This window comes from Megascapheus bottae, chromosome 4, assembly GCF_031878675.1.
Source record: "Megascapheus bottae isolate mThoBot1 chromosome 4, mThoBot2.hap1, whole genome shotgun sequence".
Classification (NCBI taxonomy): Eukaryota; Metazoa; Chordata; class Mammalia; order Rodentia; family Geomyidae; genus Megascapheus; species Megascapheus bottae.
The window spans coordinates 60,858,853-60,876,159 of NC_143512.1; the positions used below are offsets into that span (position 1 = coordinate 60,858,853).

The 17,307-nt window shown below is 37.8% G+C and overlaps 1 protein-coding gene across 3 annotated transcripts in view; it reads right to left on the minus strand.

The window, feature by feature from the left end:
• Positions 1 to 17,307, minus strand: part of Ghr (growth hormone receptor) — a 224,989-nt gene that overhangs the window by 24,295 nt on the left and 183,387 nt on the right. For all 3 annotated transcript variants that reach the window (XM_090331994.1, XM_090331991.1, XM_090331993.1), the window contains one exon: positions 267 to 396. In XM_090331994.1, the coding sequence (XP_090188120.1) occupies positions 267 to 396 (130 nt within the window). The remainder of the gene's footprint in view (positions 1 to 266; positions 397 to 17,307) is intronic.

Consider the following 17,307-nt stretch of genomic DNA (forward strand, 5'->3'; position numbering starts at 1 on the left):
TCAGCAACTCAGAGAGATAACTCCATTAAAACAAACTTATTATCACACTGGTGAGACCTTCCTACACACACACTCATACATAGTCGCACAAGCACACACTCATACTTGCTCACACACAAATCCCCACCGTGGGACACTCATACTCTCAAGCACATAAACACACTTAGGACTGACACTCTTCACTTATTTCTCACTGTGTGAGACTCAATACTCTTTCACTGACTAATTCATGGAGAAGGAAATGAGAAAGGTAGGAAAGATTGCACCTCCTAATGTAGAACAGCTGTATGGATCCTGGAGTCTCTAAACCATGCTGAACCTCATCTGTCCAGTGGCATGAGAAAGTCTCTAGTTCAGGCGACCGGCACTTGGTGAACTCTGGCTTCCCAGAAGAATCTGTAGAATAAAAAGAAAAGGCAGGCATGAAATCAGGTGTGTGCACAGTCAGGCCAAAGGAGGGGATGTTCTTAGGAGAGGGATGCCCACGTGCAGTAGCTGTGTGCATCTGATCAGATAAAAGAATCGTTACTGAAACCACCTCCAGGAAATGGAAACCAGAGTTTTTTTTTTTCCTTTGCTGTTTTTCTTTTCTTTTCTTTCATTTGTTCATTGATCTGTCTTTGGTGGGTAAAGGTGGGGGAGGGCAAAGAAATGATGAAACAGTGAACAAATGCAGCAGTGGTACTCACTAGACACTGTCGAAAATGAACTATACAATTTGTAGGTGGGAATGGGCGGGAAAAACTGGGAGAGAACAAGGGAAAGGGCGACGATGTTCAGAAAGTGTATTCTTTTTTTTTCTTTTGTTTGTTTTGCCAGTCCTGGGCTTGAGCTCAGGGCCTGAGCCCTATCCTTGGACTTTCTCAAGGCTAGAGCTCTACCACTTGAGCCTCAGCACCATTTCCGGCTTTTTTTTCTATGTATGTGGTACTGAGGAATCGAACCCTGGTCTTTGTGCATGCTAGGCAAGCACTATACCACTAGGCCAAACTCCCGGCCCCTTCTTTTTTTCTTTATGAAGCTATAACCACTCTGTATATCACCTTTATAAAGTAACAATAAAAAGGCATGGGGAAAAAAAGAAGAAATCAGGTATGTCTTGCATGATCCCCAGGAAATTCATGTTTGAAGAATTAGTAGGTAAAGCCAGCATGATCCTTAGCTAAGTGCTGATACTAATGTCTTCTAGAAAAATTGAATTATTCCTGAATCACTAGCTCAGGATTTGTTGCTTGTTAATGTTAGCTCTTGACTACAGAGAAAAATTGTCTTGCCTTTATTGCACGCATTATCCCTTAGGATCTGCTAAAGGCACAGGGGCTAGGGTTCAGTATTGGCATAGGTTTATCATTGGGAAGATGAAAGAAAGGTCAGAGTGGGAAGGGAGGGGAGGACAGTTAGTGATGTGTGTGGTACTGAGCTGGTTACCAGAGCAACTGATTGGGATTTCCCCCTCCTAAGGCTGCCCCTCCTCTCACACCCCACACTCTGTACAATGTATTTCCCCGTTGTTCAACAGGACTGGAGGCATGGACATTTATCCATGAACAAGCTCCTCCCGTGGAAGACTGCATTGGAGATGTTAACTCCTGTGCACTTCTAGGATGTACCTACTCACGGGCTGGAATTTGAGCACGCTAAGCAATGTGGGTGGTTGCAACTGTCTTGCACATGCACAGATGACGAGGTGACATTAGGTGGACAAAAGGGCAGTATTGTCTACCTATGGCATCTGCTATAGTGATAGTTTTTTTATGTAGGTTTATCTTTGTGATTGTTGTTCTTAAAGTACTACGTGAAGTTTTTCCTTTTTTTCCATTTATGGTTAATCTTATGCGGTTACTTTATCTGAATTTGTTACCAGGTATATTGTAGATCTGTTTATTTGTTTATTTGAAATAGGGAAGGGAAGAAGGAAAACAAGATGATTGGGTGGGTGTTGGGGGGGAGAGAAACGGGGACATAAACATGAGAAGGAGTACCAAGGTTCAAGAAGTAATGTGCCTACTACCTGATGAATGTAACTGTAACCCTTCTACAATTATCCCTCCAATGAAATAGACCAAAAAAATAAATAAAGGGAGAAAAAGTCACTTACGTTTGTGTTCTTTTAAAAGAATCTTTAAGAATAGTTGGACAAATAAACTCGTTAAATAGAAGCCTCTAAACAACTTATGCATACACACACACACACACACACACGTACGTGTGTGTGTGTGTGTGTGTGTGTGTGTGTGTATGTATGTTAGTTCTAATTTTGGAAGAGAAGAGAAGAGTCCCTCCTAGTTAGTGTCAGGATGTTAGATCAATTCCCTTTGCACTGATGAAGCTTGTAGCTACAGACATGCCATTGACAAGGCTGGCACAATCATTTCTCTGTGTTCTGACATCAGGGACCATTTTTTTGTCAGTCCTGGGCTTAAGCTCAGGGCCTGAGCACTGTCCTTGGAGTTTCTCAAGGCTAGAGCTCTACCACTTGAGCCTCACCACCACTTCTGGATTTTTTTCCCCCCTATGTATGTGGTACAGAGGAATTGAACCTGGGTATCCGTACATGCTAGGCAAGCACTCTATCACTATTAGGCCAAACTCCCAGCCCCATCAGGGCCCATTTTTAAGATAGTTGCGTTTCTTCCTTTTTTCCCCCTCTTCCTTCTTTTAATTTTGTCTGCTCTTCATAGAATTCATTACCAATCTGATTGGAAACTCAGGGTATTTGTTCTTGTGCTCAAAAGTCATCAGGGGACATTAGAGAGACATTTTTAAATAAATACTTTAAGAGATAATTTAAACACAAATAATTTACAAATACAAAAATGAAAATAAAATTTGGATGCCAAACTCCAGATGCATACCTAGTATTCTGGATCCAAACATGTGCTCTTTTTTGGTTGGCAAAAAACTCCAAAGGATCAGGGGTATTATAACCTTCAGCACAAACCTATTTTTCAGCCATTAATTGAATAAACACTTATTAAATAATGATCGTATGATATGGCTTGTTCTAGAAATAGAGCAATGAACAAAACTGATGAAGACTTGGAGTTTGGGAAGTTTCCATTCTAGTGAGGGTGAGAGAGGGGAAGTTCTCTGTAGAGAAATAATTACGGTAAGAAGGGATGTCAGGACTAGTATTCCATGAATACCCATATTAATACAGTAAAAGGGAACATGTGCATTGTTCAAAAAATTTGCTGTTCTTTTTCTCTTTCTTTCTTTCTTTCTTTCTTTCTTTCTTTCTTTCTTTCTTTCTTTCTTTCTTTCTTTCTTTCTTTCTTTCTTTCTTTCTTTCTTTCTTTTTGCCAGTCTTAGGGCTTGAACTCAGGGCATGGCTGCTGTCCCTGAGCTTCTTTTTGCTCAAGGCCAGAACTGTATGACTTGAGCTACTTTTCTACTTCCCCCCAAACCCACAGAAATCACATACAAGTTCCCTAAGTTGGCTGTGGATTTGAGGAGAGGGGAGATGGAGCAATAGAAACGGAAGGAAATGTGGAAGGGAAAGCATATTTTGAAAGTGAAGGATGCCTTTCAGAGAGCTCAGGCTGTGGAGTAAAAGGCTTGTAGTAGCTATCATGCATCTTGAAGGCCAACTGTTACCAACAGTCCCAGACATTATTGCCCCTGAGCAGAGAGTAGGGTGTTTAGCTTTCTTGCATGGGGTGGGAACTGGAACAGAAAACCTTACTACTTGAACTAAGTATAACCAAGTACGAGTTGAAAAATTTTCTTTTGAGTTGGGGTGGCTACTGCCAAGAAAATAAATCAAATCATGACTAAGAAAGCCCATTGAATCAAACAGATACAAAGACATAAAATGGTATAAAATATTATTTATGATTGGAATGATTTGTAATTGAAATGATGAAAGAAATGATAAGATCTACTAGAGACCATGTTTAAATATACATGAAAAATGAGAGGGGAAATATTGCAATGAATAAAAAAAGCACAATGGACCAAACAGCTTTTGGCTCATGATGCTGGATTTGGAAAGAAAGAAATCTCCATATTTAGCCAATCAAGGATAGTTTTAGAAGGGAAAACCAGTCAACTGCATATTCAGTATCTCTACTTCTAGAGAAAGAATGGTTGTTATTGACCAGAAGCCAAAGCGAAGAAATACTTATTGTCAACTGAAATAACTTTTGTATGTTTTGAGGATTACATAAGCACATGAGTGCAGGCCAAGTGCGGTGAAACTGCAATGTTCCTCCCACAAGTAATAAACAGACATGGCAGTTCAAGCAATCAGATCATTTCCTCCACTATGCTGCAGACTTTAGGGGAAAAAAAACCTTTGAATGAATGATCAGTATATCGGTGATTTAAAAGTCTTTGTATTTAGCCTTTTGAATTTGGATAAGACAATATTACAGAATAGAATGGGTATGATCTAAATGTTTCAGTGAGTAAGTCTGTGAAGATGTGATTCTGTGAAGACAAAAAGAAGCTGTTGCTTCCAATGGAATCTCTTTCCTTCTCCCCTTCCCACTTTCTCTCTTGCTCCTCTCTTTCTTTTTTGTTTGCCTTCCCGTTTATTATTTTTAACTTTTTAACTGATGTCACGTCCAATCTTAACTGATTTTATTTTTGCCAGTCCTGGGCTTGAGCTCAGGGCCTGAGCACTGTCCTTGGACTTTCTCAAGGCTAGAGCTCTACACTTGAGCCTCAGTCCCACTTCTGGTTTTTTTCTATGTATGTGGTACTGAGGAATCGAACCTGGGTCTTTGTCCTTGTTAGACAAGCACTCTACCACTAGGCCAAACTCCTGGCCCCTCAACTGATTTACTAGTGGCTCTCACTTCCAGTTTTGTAAGCACTGCACATGAAGTTAATCTTGTCTTTATGAAAGTTGAAGATTAATAGGAACCTGGGTCTGTGCTTCCTACAAAGCTAAGTGAGACTATTTCCTTTGCTGGCAGGGATTATGAGATCAATAAAAACCATTTTTCATGTAACTGAAACTTACTTTTGACATTTTTTTCCTAAGATGTATTTTTAAGAATCACTAACAATATGGGTCAAATGTTAGTTGACCCCTTTATAACTTTGCATGGAGATCAGTGATTATCACAGTGAACCGGAGAAAGTATAAGTATATTTAGGGCTGCTGGGAAGCCCAGCCTACACCAAGTAGCTTCCCTGCTTTGCCAGCGAGATTCAGACTTTTGCTGCAGCATTGTGTACATCATACAAAACTCCTACTCTAGAATCATATAACTTATTAGAAACAATAACAATTCTTTATCTTGATAGCTTCTTTAACAGTTAGTAGAAACAATCTGAAAATAGTTTTTGATAATGGGAAGAGGCTGAGAATATTTGGTTCCATTTGGTTCCTGGGATCCAATTCCCCCTCCATTCTTTATAATCTGTGTAATCTTGGGCAAATTACGTATCACTTTTCCATTTCATCATCTTCTTGAGGAGGAATAGGATAGTTTATCATAGGGTTAGTTTAAATATATAATATAATTTTCTATCCTACAGTACATCCTGATAATCAACTTCTGATATGTTACCTGTTAATTCAGGAAGAGCAAATGATGAGCGTCTCTAAGCCTGGAGTTTATTTCTATGATTTGGATCTCATAAGTAACTAGCTGAAAATGTAATTGTAAGTCAATGGCACCATCTGCAGCCTTTGAAGTACATACAGATCTTCGTCAAATTTTTCCCACATAGGTGACCTATGAAGTCACCTAGGATGTGACCTTTCCAAGGTCAGAGCCTTGAAAGTTGAGTTCCAGGTAACTGTTGAATGTTTTCCTAAGAGATGGTGCTAAGTGCACAAAACAGCTCATGAAGGAAGAAGAGTTACCAGTGATTCAGGCAGACACTGTGGGGCTTGATCCCCAAGTTCTCTGAGACCATTAGAATGCTACTTGATAATTTTCCCTGGTGACCAGGCATCTTGGAATCATTGTAGAGACAATATTAGTTTGTTGGTAATATTCCTTTCAGAAAAAAGCATATTAAACAGGAATACTTCAGCATCAGAATTTGGTAAGTTTGAGTTCTCTTAACAATAATCCATCAACTATCACCTTCTAAACAAAGGTCACTCTGAACAGAACAGCCTGGGTGACTGCATTGTATTTTTGCAACTTACCTTTTTCCGTGGTGATATGCAAGTGTATAGAAATATATTAAATGAAATATAGTAGCTTCAAAGGAGAACTCAAATAGTGGAATTCCTTAGAAAGGCAAAGTCACAGTTCAACCAATCAAATACCAGGAAGCTGGTACTTGAAAAGGGTAGGTGGGAGGGGAATTAAGGAGAAAGGGGTAGATAAATGCAGTTAAGAATTCCATATATATATATATATATATATATATATATATATCCTACAAAATTAAGAAGAGTGATGGAAGGGATGGAGTAGGGGTGGATGAATAAGAATGCTGAAAGGGGTGACATGAGTAAAATGCACTGTATTCACAAACTGCTTTGTTAAATTGAAACTCCTCTGTAGAACTACAAAAAGATAATAAAAAAATCTTCAAAAACTTAACAAAAGAAAGTTCATTCATATGGAACAAGAAAAGACCTAGAATAGCCAAAACAATTCTAGGCAAAAAGAGCAATGCAGGTGGTATTACAATACCAGACTTTAAACTGTACTATAGAGCCATAATAACAAAAACAGCATGGTATTGGCACAGAAATAGACCAGTAGATCAATGGAAAAGAATAGAAGACCCAGAAGTAGAACCACCTACCTATAGTCAACTTGTATTTGACAAAGAAGCCAAAGATATACAGTGGAACAAACACAGCCTATTCAATTATTGGTGCTGGCAAAACTGGGCAGCCACATGCAGAAAACTAAACATTGACCCTAGCCTTTCGCCGTGCACAAGCATTAACTCAAAATGGATCAAATTCCTCAATGTCAGATTTGAAACCTTGAAACTGCTACAAAATAGAGTTGGAGAGACACTGGAACTCATAGGCACAGGCAAAAGATTCCTGAATAGAATCCCAGGGTCACAACAGATTGGAGAGATACTCGATAAATGGGACTACCTAAAAATAAAAAGTTTCTGCACAGATAAAAGGATAGCCACTCAAGTAGAGAGACAGCCAACCAACTGGAAAAAGGTATTTACCATTAATACATCAGACAAATGCTTAATATCCAGTATCTACAGGGAACTCAAGAAACTAATCCCCCCCAAATCCAACAAACCATTCACTAAATGGGCAAGGGAACTAAAGAGAGACTTATCAAAAGAAGAGGTTAAACTGGCAGACAAGCATATGAGAAAATGCTCTTCATCCATGGTCATAAAGGAAATGCAACTAAAAACAATCCTAGGATACCACCTTACCCCAACAAGGATGGCCAATGACAGATGCTGGCGGGGTTGTGAAGAAAAAGGAGCCCTACTGCACTGCTGGTGGGATTGTAAGCAAGTTCAGCCACTCTGGAAAAGCAGTGTGAAGGTTTCTTAAAGAACTGAAAACTGACTTTCCCTTCAATCCCGCCATACCACTTCTGGGCATCTACCCTGAGCATCATAACCCAGGATACAACAAGGACACCTGCTCAGCTATGTTTATCTCTGCACTATTCACAATAGCCAGGTGATGGAAACAATCCAGATGCCCTACTGCAGATGAATGGATACAGAAAATGTGGTATATATACATCACACAATGGAATTCTACATAGCCAAAAGACAAGATAAAATAATGGCATTCGCAGGGAAGTGGATGAATCTAGAGCAAATCATGGTGAGTGAGACAAATCAAGACCAAAGGAACAAAAGGTGCATGGTATCCTTAATATGTGGCTATTAGATCTAAATAGTACAAGAGCGAGGAATCAATAGTTGGGTACCCAATGCTATGGACATGGTACTGGAAATATAAACACAACTACATAATTGGTTGTTTGAAGTTGGATAGGGAGGGGGGAGGGTGGGATGAGGGGTAGGGGTCGGGGGGAAGGAAATGGGGACCAAGACATGTGAAAGGGTATCAATGTATGTGAATTAATTCACTTTCTATCTGGCAGATATCATGTGACCCTTCTATTAATTACAATAAAAAATATATGAAAAAAAGCTATACTTACTCTGGAGCAGTTACCTTCCTAATAGTTTTATTTGTGTTGTACATTACTTTTGACAGAAATTATGTCATTGCATTTCAATGAAAGAAATCATTAGTATTTTTAATGAAACTTTAATTATGCTCGGGAAAATTTATTTTTGTAAATTTGAATTCCTTTTATATTTTAACTATATTTTAATTATAAAATTGTATTTTATAATTATGACTCTATAGACATAATTTCTTATTATATAGATTAATATGTATCTATGGCATACAAACCCTCAGCCTAATTTTAATTATGTTCTAAAATCTAAGTGCCAGTGATTATATATAGAGATTCCCTTCTTGAATACTTGTTTGTTAAATGTGTCATTTGAAAGATGAAATCAATGTTAGTAAATTCTTTAATAAAAAAGAAAGTTCAGCATACATTTTCTGTTGGGGCTTCCTAAGGACCAGGTTCTCTGTTGAGAGTCACCGAGTATATTTAGGTCCTAGTACCCCAGCAGGTTTACACCTCCAAAATGAGCTAACTTAGGTAGTGAAGAGTAAGTTCCTCACCCAATTTGTTGAAGTCCTTTCTCTTGAAATTGCTTTGTGCCCAAGTGCCTTTTCCAAAGAACCCTTGTCATTTCTAAAGTGCTCTTCCCTTGAAGAGCTGCAGGAATTCAATGAATCCTCGAACCCTTCAATAACGATTGGATCCTTGGTGGGTGTTGGTCTACCTGCAAATTATTTGATTTGTTACAATTGCCAATTAATTGAATTGCCTTATAAAATATAGTGCTAAAGAATGCATATAGATCTTCGTTTGGTGCAAATGGTACAGTGCTTCCTTAGCAATCTAGAGGCTCTGACTTCAATTCCCAGAACGGTCAGAAAAGAAAACAAGACAGAGTGAAATTAGAAAACAGACAGGAGTTTTTATTTTTCTTTCATATATGGACTTGGACTTGCCAAGTCTATATATTATTATCAAATAAGACAACAGATGCTCAAATTAAAATATGGCATAAGTTGTTGGCAAAAAGGCTTTAGTAACTAGTAATGTTATTGGCAAAAATTTTCATAAGGCATTTCCTATTGGAAATACAGAATGTAAGGAATTCCTGTTCATACTTGCTTTCCTTCCTCATTCTCTAAGGAATTGGGGAAATGCAGCTGAAAAGCGTGAGGGCCTTTGCTGCTTAGAATTGAGAATAGGAGTTCCCAAAACTATTTATTCTTCCTCCTATTTTTAAAAAGTATTTTGAATACTACTGTTTTTAAAAATAAATTTCTGATGCAGTTAAAATTGTAAGGCTGACCTAGATAAAGGTACAGTTTACATTTTCAGTTAAATCAAAATGAACGCACTATCAACGGAACTTGGTAGTTTCTTAGAAAAGTCTGTATAACTCTTTGTACATAGAGCTTTGTACATACACTGTGTGGAGGGCTCATTTATATTGTTGTATCAGGGCTCAGGGGTTCTATTATAGGCATATACATGTGGCTTTTCTCCATAACTAGCGCTTTTTTTTTGTTTTTGGTTCTTCTTGTTTACCATATAAAGGAATGAAATACTGATACATACTGCAATATAGAGGGACCTTGAAGACATTTTGTTATGTGAAAGAAGACAGGAACAAAAGGCCAGGTGTTATATTGTTTCATTTACATGAAATGCTCAGAATAGTCTAATGCAAAGACAGAAAGATTACCAGAAAGTGAACAGGAAATCACAAGTGACTTGTAATTCTGCTTCATCATGGGATTGGAAATATTCTAGAATTAGATCATAATAATGGTTACATAAAGTTAGCAATAAACTAAAACCTAATTTTAAGAGTAGTAGAATGGTGTTTTTTGCCATAAAGATATAATCTCAAAAAATATATCTACTTTTTTTCTTTCCTTTTTTATTAGCTTATTACCCTTTATCACTGTTTTTGATTTCTGTAACCTTTGTCTTGCATATAAGTTTATCTGATTTGGGAAAGAGAAGGTGAAACACAGAAATGTGGGACAAAGGATGAGTCAGTTCCGCAATGGAACTAAATGTTATGCTGGAAATGAACCATACAGCTTCAGGATTTGGAAAGTCAGGAGGGGAAAAATCTTGGAGTGAATGAGGAAAGGGTTTGACACTGTTCGAAAGGAAATGGACTCACTACCTGAATTATATAATTGCAACCCCTTTCTGCATCATCTTTATAATAAAAATTTAAAAATTAAAAAATCATACCTAAAATATAGGTAAAAATCACAAAATATGATGTAATTTTAATGTTTCTATATCCTTGATTGAACATTCTCTTTTTCAATGGCTCTTGCCTGTAATTCCAGCTACTCATGAAATGGAGATGATCAAGATTGCAGTTGGAGGCCAGTCTGGGCAAAAAGTTACCACAACTTCCTCTCAACAAAATCAGAAATACCCCTTCTCACTACATAGTGGTGTGTGCCTGCAATGCCAGCTATATGAGAGGTGTGCACAGGAGAATCATGATCTATGGGAGGATCACGGTCTGTAAGGTCTGAGCCTAAAGCAAGAGGGCCTATTTGAAACACAACTGAAGCAAGACAAAGACTGAGACATGGCTCAAATCATGGAATGGTTGCTTAGCAAGGGCGAAGCCCTGAGTTTGAACTCCAAAAAAGAAATAAAAAGAAGAAAAGGAAAAGAAGGAGACAAAGAAAGGAAAAGAGAAAGAAAGAAGGAAGGAAGAAGGAAAGGAGGAAGGAAGGAAGGAAGGAAAGAAGGAAAGAAGGAAAGAAGGAAGGAAAACCCCATTTGTTACTGCTCATTTATTTGAACCTTTCATCATTACAAAAACAGCGATTTGCATCTCACTGCAAGAGATACACTACTCAGTCCATTAGACATATGATAATATCCTCTAGGAAAATCAGTTCAAACATTTGTAAATGGGCTAGCTAAATTTTGCATTGTTTTCTTTTTAAAAAAAGAAAATTCTTGAACACCAGTAGTTGATAAAGCATGTGCAGGGAATAACAACATATACATGTTGGAATTTCCTGGGCAATTAAAACATGTTGATGCTTGGATTCTATCTTGTAAAATTATATTTCAGTTGCTAATCTGAATGATGGTCAATTGATTCATATTGGATTTTGAACAATTCCCAGGTGATTTTAATGTGTATGCTATTTAATGGTTTCAAGAACCATGGGTTGTAGTGTCTTTTCTCTCGGGGGGCGGGGGGAGGGTCAGGAGGCATCCTGCTTGCTACCACTGGAGCCTCTCCACTGGTTCTCACATGACAAGTTTTTAGCCAGGAATGGTAGGACAGAGGAAATGATGGAACATTCCAGAACTAGCCTGAAGCACAGCAGTGCTTTGCCAACATCAAGTCTCCATTCCTGAAAAAACCAAAACTAATGAGGTCTGAAGGGAGCCTTCTGCTGCCAGAAAAAAACCAATTGACAAGCCTTTATTCTTCTCTTATAATTTTGTTGAGACCATTTATTTTAAATTGATGATAGTATATAACCTTTTATGTAGCCTCACTTCTAAGGCTTGAGGTTTTACATGCAACAAAATAAATCTTTCATAATGACTATATTCAGATTTAAAAAAATGGTTTATAGGCAGATTGACCGATACAGCAAGAACAAAGATAATATGATAAATAGGTATTTGACCTCCAAAACGAAAACAGAGAACATCCCCCCCCCTTTTTGGTGATACTAAGATTTGCACTCAGTGCCTACTGCTTCCTGGGAAAGTACTCTACCACTTGAGCCTTAGCTAGCCTGTGTTTCTAGTAACTGTTCAGAGAGGGTTTTGTGTTTCTGCCATGGAATGGCTTTGGATGGTGATCCCCCTACTTCTGCTTTCTGAGTTGCTGGGCTTCTAGGCCTGTGCCACCATATCAAGCCTTGTTTTTCTCTTAACATTTGTAGAAATACACATTTAGCAGACTATCGCTTGTCATATCTTAAATGTACATTATCTATTTTAATGAAAAAACTTAAGGTATATCTTGGTCCAGAAAGGCAGCTGCATCACACTTGTATTTTCTAAATCAAAAGTTCTCAGCAATAAGAATGTCTCTGCCAGGAGACATTTGGCAATGAGTAGGGCAAGTACTTGTTAGTTATGAAGAGTCAGTAAGTAAGTCACTTATATGGAGTGGATAGAGGCCAGGGATGGTGTGAAAATCTCACAGTGCACAAAAACTGGTGTCCGTGACATCAGCCATTTGGCCCTAAATGTCAATAGTTCTCTGTTACAAACCAATATTTTACCATTAAACTACAATATAGATTTTAAAAATAATTTATTTTCTGCCAGTCTTGCGGCATGAACTCTGGGCCTGGGCACTGTCCCTGAGCTCTTCAGCTCAAGATTAGCACACTACCACTTCGAGCCACAGTGCCACTTCTGGTTTTCGGTGGTTGACTGGAGATAACAGTCTCATAGCCTGGGCTGGCTTTGAACCTCGATCCTCAGATCTCAGCCTCCTGAATAGCTAGGATTACAAGCATGAGCCACTGGTGCTCAGCTTACAATATAGTTTTATAAAATTTAAATACAGGCCCAGAGTGATGTAAGTTAACACAAAACTCTAAAGTCCCAATCTCTTCTCCCTTCTTGATTCTCTAATTTTTGTTGTTTAACCAAGAATACAATCTTACAGGTTTATATCCTTTGGATTTTTCGAGCCGTTCATACCAGATATTCTGTATTTAAACAAGTATTGATACAGTATTTTCATGTAAAGTGCAGTGAGAATGTTAATATTCTACGTGAATTCTACCTTTGAAGATCTATAATCAGACAGGAGATAGTACATTTGCATGCAGAAGTACCATACTGTATAAAGCATTTAAAACTAACTGTTTTGGGGAATTAGAAGTGATGGTTACTCAGAACTGAGCATCAGCCAGACATTCAGAGGGATAGAGGAAGGTATCAAAGGGGAGTTAATGTGTGCTGATTAGAGAAAATCAGTCTGCTTGAGATGGAAATATGCCAAACACCACCATGACACAGTATATACAAAGTTAGGGATGGTTACTGAATCAGAGTCTGAATTATAACACAATCCTGGCTAGCTAGCTACCTATAGATACTTTACAAACAGAGAACCACTGCCTTGGACATCTGATGGCCTGCTGAGGTTTCTTTTTACTTGGGCACTTGGTTTTTAACTCTGGCTGGAAATTATAATCACCTGGAAAATCTTTAATAAAATACCTTTTAGAAAAGAGGACTAATTTAATTAGCTTGGTAGGATGCCTGAACATGGGTATTTTTCAAAATGCCCAGGGTGATTGCAATATGTGACTTGGGTTAAGGACCACTGCATTAAAACAATAAGCTTCTATGTCCAATTAGTAGAACAAATTTCTTAAACACATTTATTGGCAGGTCACTCAGGTCTTGTGGAAAACCGAATAGAGATTAGCAAGATGAAGCAGCAAACACTGAACCCATCGTGGGGGTGGGTGACGGGGAATAGTGGGGGTCACAGGACTGCACGAGGAGGCTGAGTTATCTGTGTTTAGCTCTCAGGAGAGAGCAGTCTAGTAGACATCACAAATCCTTCTATGGATGATCTTTATATCTTCCAAGAAGGGTGGCTACGTTTGTGTAGAGCAGAAACAAGCTCACATCTGTGTTCTAGGGGCTTAAAGATTGTAGTTTCATATAGATACGGTGATGCAAGGGCAGCTGCCTTAATTGTGGTGTCATGGAAGTTAGTACTGGAGTTTTGCTTGCAAATTCTGGGAGCAGAGCCAACTCCAGGCCTCAGGCTGGCTCTGTGTCAGTCCTAACAGAATCACCATGGTTGCCTTTGTGGGAAATTCTTCAAGAAAGCACATCCTTAATACCAACCCTGGCATGACTGTCCTGCAATTTGCTCAGTTCTCCCAGTGATTTCATTCACATGATACTGTGGATCTATTTTTTAAATCTGTTTTTTATTTTTTTAGTTTTTTTATTGTCAGAGTAATGAATAGAGGGGTTACAGTTACATTTGCCAGGTAGTAGGTGCATTACTTCTCACACTGATACCCCTTTTCATGTTTTTTGTCCCCATTTCCCTTCCTACAGTGTGGATCGCTTTGTTGGAGACATGTTTCTCAAACTTTAACGTGTTCAGACATCACTTAGAGATCTTATTAAAACATAGATTGAGTAGTGGGGCCTGAAAAGTTTCATTTTTGACAAGCTTTCGGATGCTGTTCTGCAGACCACGTTCTGAGTTAACTGTAGATTTATGTTGTCCAATATGATATGCAATGATATTTTTTCCTTAGAAACAAAGAAATATAGTTTTGAAGGACTACTACTTTTTTTCATTAGTGTTGGGGATTGACCCTAGGGCCTTGTATTTGAGCTTGGAAAATGCTTTATTCTTTTTTTTCATATATTTTTTATTGTAATTAATAGAAGGGTTACATTATATTTGCCAGAGAGAAGGTGCATTAATTCACATACATTGATACCCTTTCTCATGTCTTGGTCCCCATTTCCCTCCCCCCCACCCTCACCCCTCATCTTGTTTTCCCCCCTTCCCTATCCAATTTCAAATAACCAAATACAAATATATCCAATATATCAGATAACAAAGTGAGATACTGTAACAATATGAGATAACCAAGGGACAGCAAAAGAGATGAGAGATAACATAGTACATTAAGGACAACAATCACTCATTATATGGCTTTTGTTTCTATATCCTAGAGGTCCTTTCATTTATCACCATCCTATATGGCCTTATGTATCTAGGTTTTGCTCTATTGCAAATCTCTGCTAGGAGAGCCCAAGGTTTCTAGTGATTATGACAAATGATAAACCATTGAGCCTATGTTCCTTTAAATCTGGCTTACTCCACTTAATATGATTTGGAAAATGCTTCATTCTTGAGGTATAGCCCCAACCTACATTTCAATTTTCAGTTGTTGACAATTTTGTGACTCAATTGAGGTGTGCTGCAAAATTACAATATCCACTAGATTTTCTAGTTAAATTTTGAAAAGGAGATTTAAAATTTATTTATTTATTTTTGCCAGTCCTGGGCTTAGGCTTACGGCCTGAACATTGTCCTTGGGTTTTCTCAAGGCTAGAGCTCCACCACTTGAGCCACAGCACCACTTCTGGGGTTTTTCTATTATGTGGTACCAAGGAATCGAACCTGGGTCTTTGTGCATGCTAGGCAAGCACTCTACCACTAGGCCAAACTTCTGGCCCATAAGGTATTTTATTTAGAGAGTTTCTACTAGATTCATTATACTGATTTTTTTATGCTAATAATATTTTGGATGTATTAGGATAAATAATCTATGTTTTAAGTGCAGTTATTTCTTCTCTTTCTCTTTTTTATTCTCCTTACGTTTTATCTTATGTTGTTACATATCTGACTTTGGTACCTGGTATATTGTATATAAGTTTATTTGTTTAGTTAAAATGGGAAAGGGAAGGGGAAAAACAAGATGACTGGGAGGGGTGACAAGGATAGTTGGGAGAAGAACACTGGAAGGGGTATCAATGTTTGAGAAGTAATATATCCACTACCTGACGAATGTAACTGTAACCCCTCTATACATCACCTCGACAATAAAATACAATTATTAAAAGAAAGTGAACTTCACTGGTGTCTTTGACTTTCTAATGTGGATATTAAAATAAAAACATGATATGTAGTTTACATTATATTTCTATTGGTTTATACAGTAGAGGTTCTATAAAAGGAAAAACATTTAAATGGACAAAGTCCAACACTATAATTCCATAGAAAGACAAAACTGAAGTTCAACAAAATGAACACAAGGAAATGCGTAATTGAAAGGGGTCTGGTGGGGTCAAGGGGGAAAGATCTAGATGAATGAAGGAAAGAAGCAAGGGAGAAGCAGTAAAAAAATTCAATGTATGTACGACAGTAAGAATAGTGAGAGAAGGGATGGGTCAGAAGGATGGATGAGAATGTTTCCATGCTTGACATTAATCCAGGTTTATAATCTACTTTGAGGAAGGATGTGTCCTTTGTACAACTACTTAAAGATAAGAAAACAACAATAACAACAACAATAGGAAATGGGGTCTTGGAAGATGGTAGGGTAAAAGGAAGATGTCTAATTCCTCACTTTCCCATGTAGACAATGAAAGCAAAAATGCTAGACTTACACTGTTGCTGAAAAAGTTTTTTTTTTAATCAGATGATTTAAATGGATGTCTAGTCCTTAGCAAAGAACTACTTTGGGCATTAGGGGAGAACATTATCTCTAAAGTATTAATAGACTCAGATGCCTTTAGCTACTGACCTTCACAGAAACTGTTGAAACAGAGCATGGCTTTATATATTTCAATGCTATAGTCTAAAAGAATGTCTCACAATGAAAATCTGAACCCCAGATCAGGCAAATCTTACCAAATGCGAACTTCTTTCATCTCTATGCAGTCAGATTAAAACAGTTTTAGGTCAGAAATACTAGACTCCTTAGATTCTATGGTAGGGTGTTTTGATTCTTAGCATTACTGATAGTTTGGACTTCTTCCACATTCTTCATTTTGGGATGTTGTCCCATGCATGGTAGGATGCATATTCACATTCTGAGTATCCACTGCTAGACACCAGTATCAGTTCTCCGTGTGACAAACAAAATGTTTCCAGTCCCTGCTGGATGTTTTCTTGGGGACAAAGTCATCCTTGGCCAGAATCACTGCTATCAGAAAATGTACCACACAATTGTACTAGTGTGATAGTTATGATTAAGTGCTCCAATCATTTTTTTTATCATAGATGAGCAAGAATATTTACTTAGATAATGCATGCAAGGCTTTTTTTTATCTACAATGAATGACTTCTCATTATGTGCTCATCCTTGCCTTGTATATTCTCACTTCATCTACAAACAGCAATGTAATCTTCATTTCACAGATGAGGAAACTGAGCTTCAGAAAGAGACTTTGGCAAAACACATAGCAAAACCTGGGATGTGAATTCAGATTTTTCTTACCATAAAACTTACTCTTCCTATGCTGTTCTGTCTTTTCAGGTTTTATCTTTATAGTGAGGAATTCTTTTTGGCATTAGGTTCAACGATTTATCAGTATGAACTATTAGATTGGGTAGAGACCAGAGTCTAGAGATTAACTGTCATGACTAGACCCATCCTTCACCTTTTACCCTCAGTTATATGAAGCAAATGAGAAAAACATCTTCATTATTAGAACCACATGCATTCTGTACAAAACAGTGCCAGATTTCCTCAAAGAAATGAGAAAC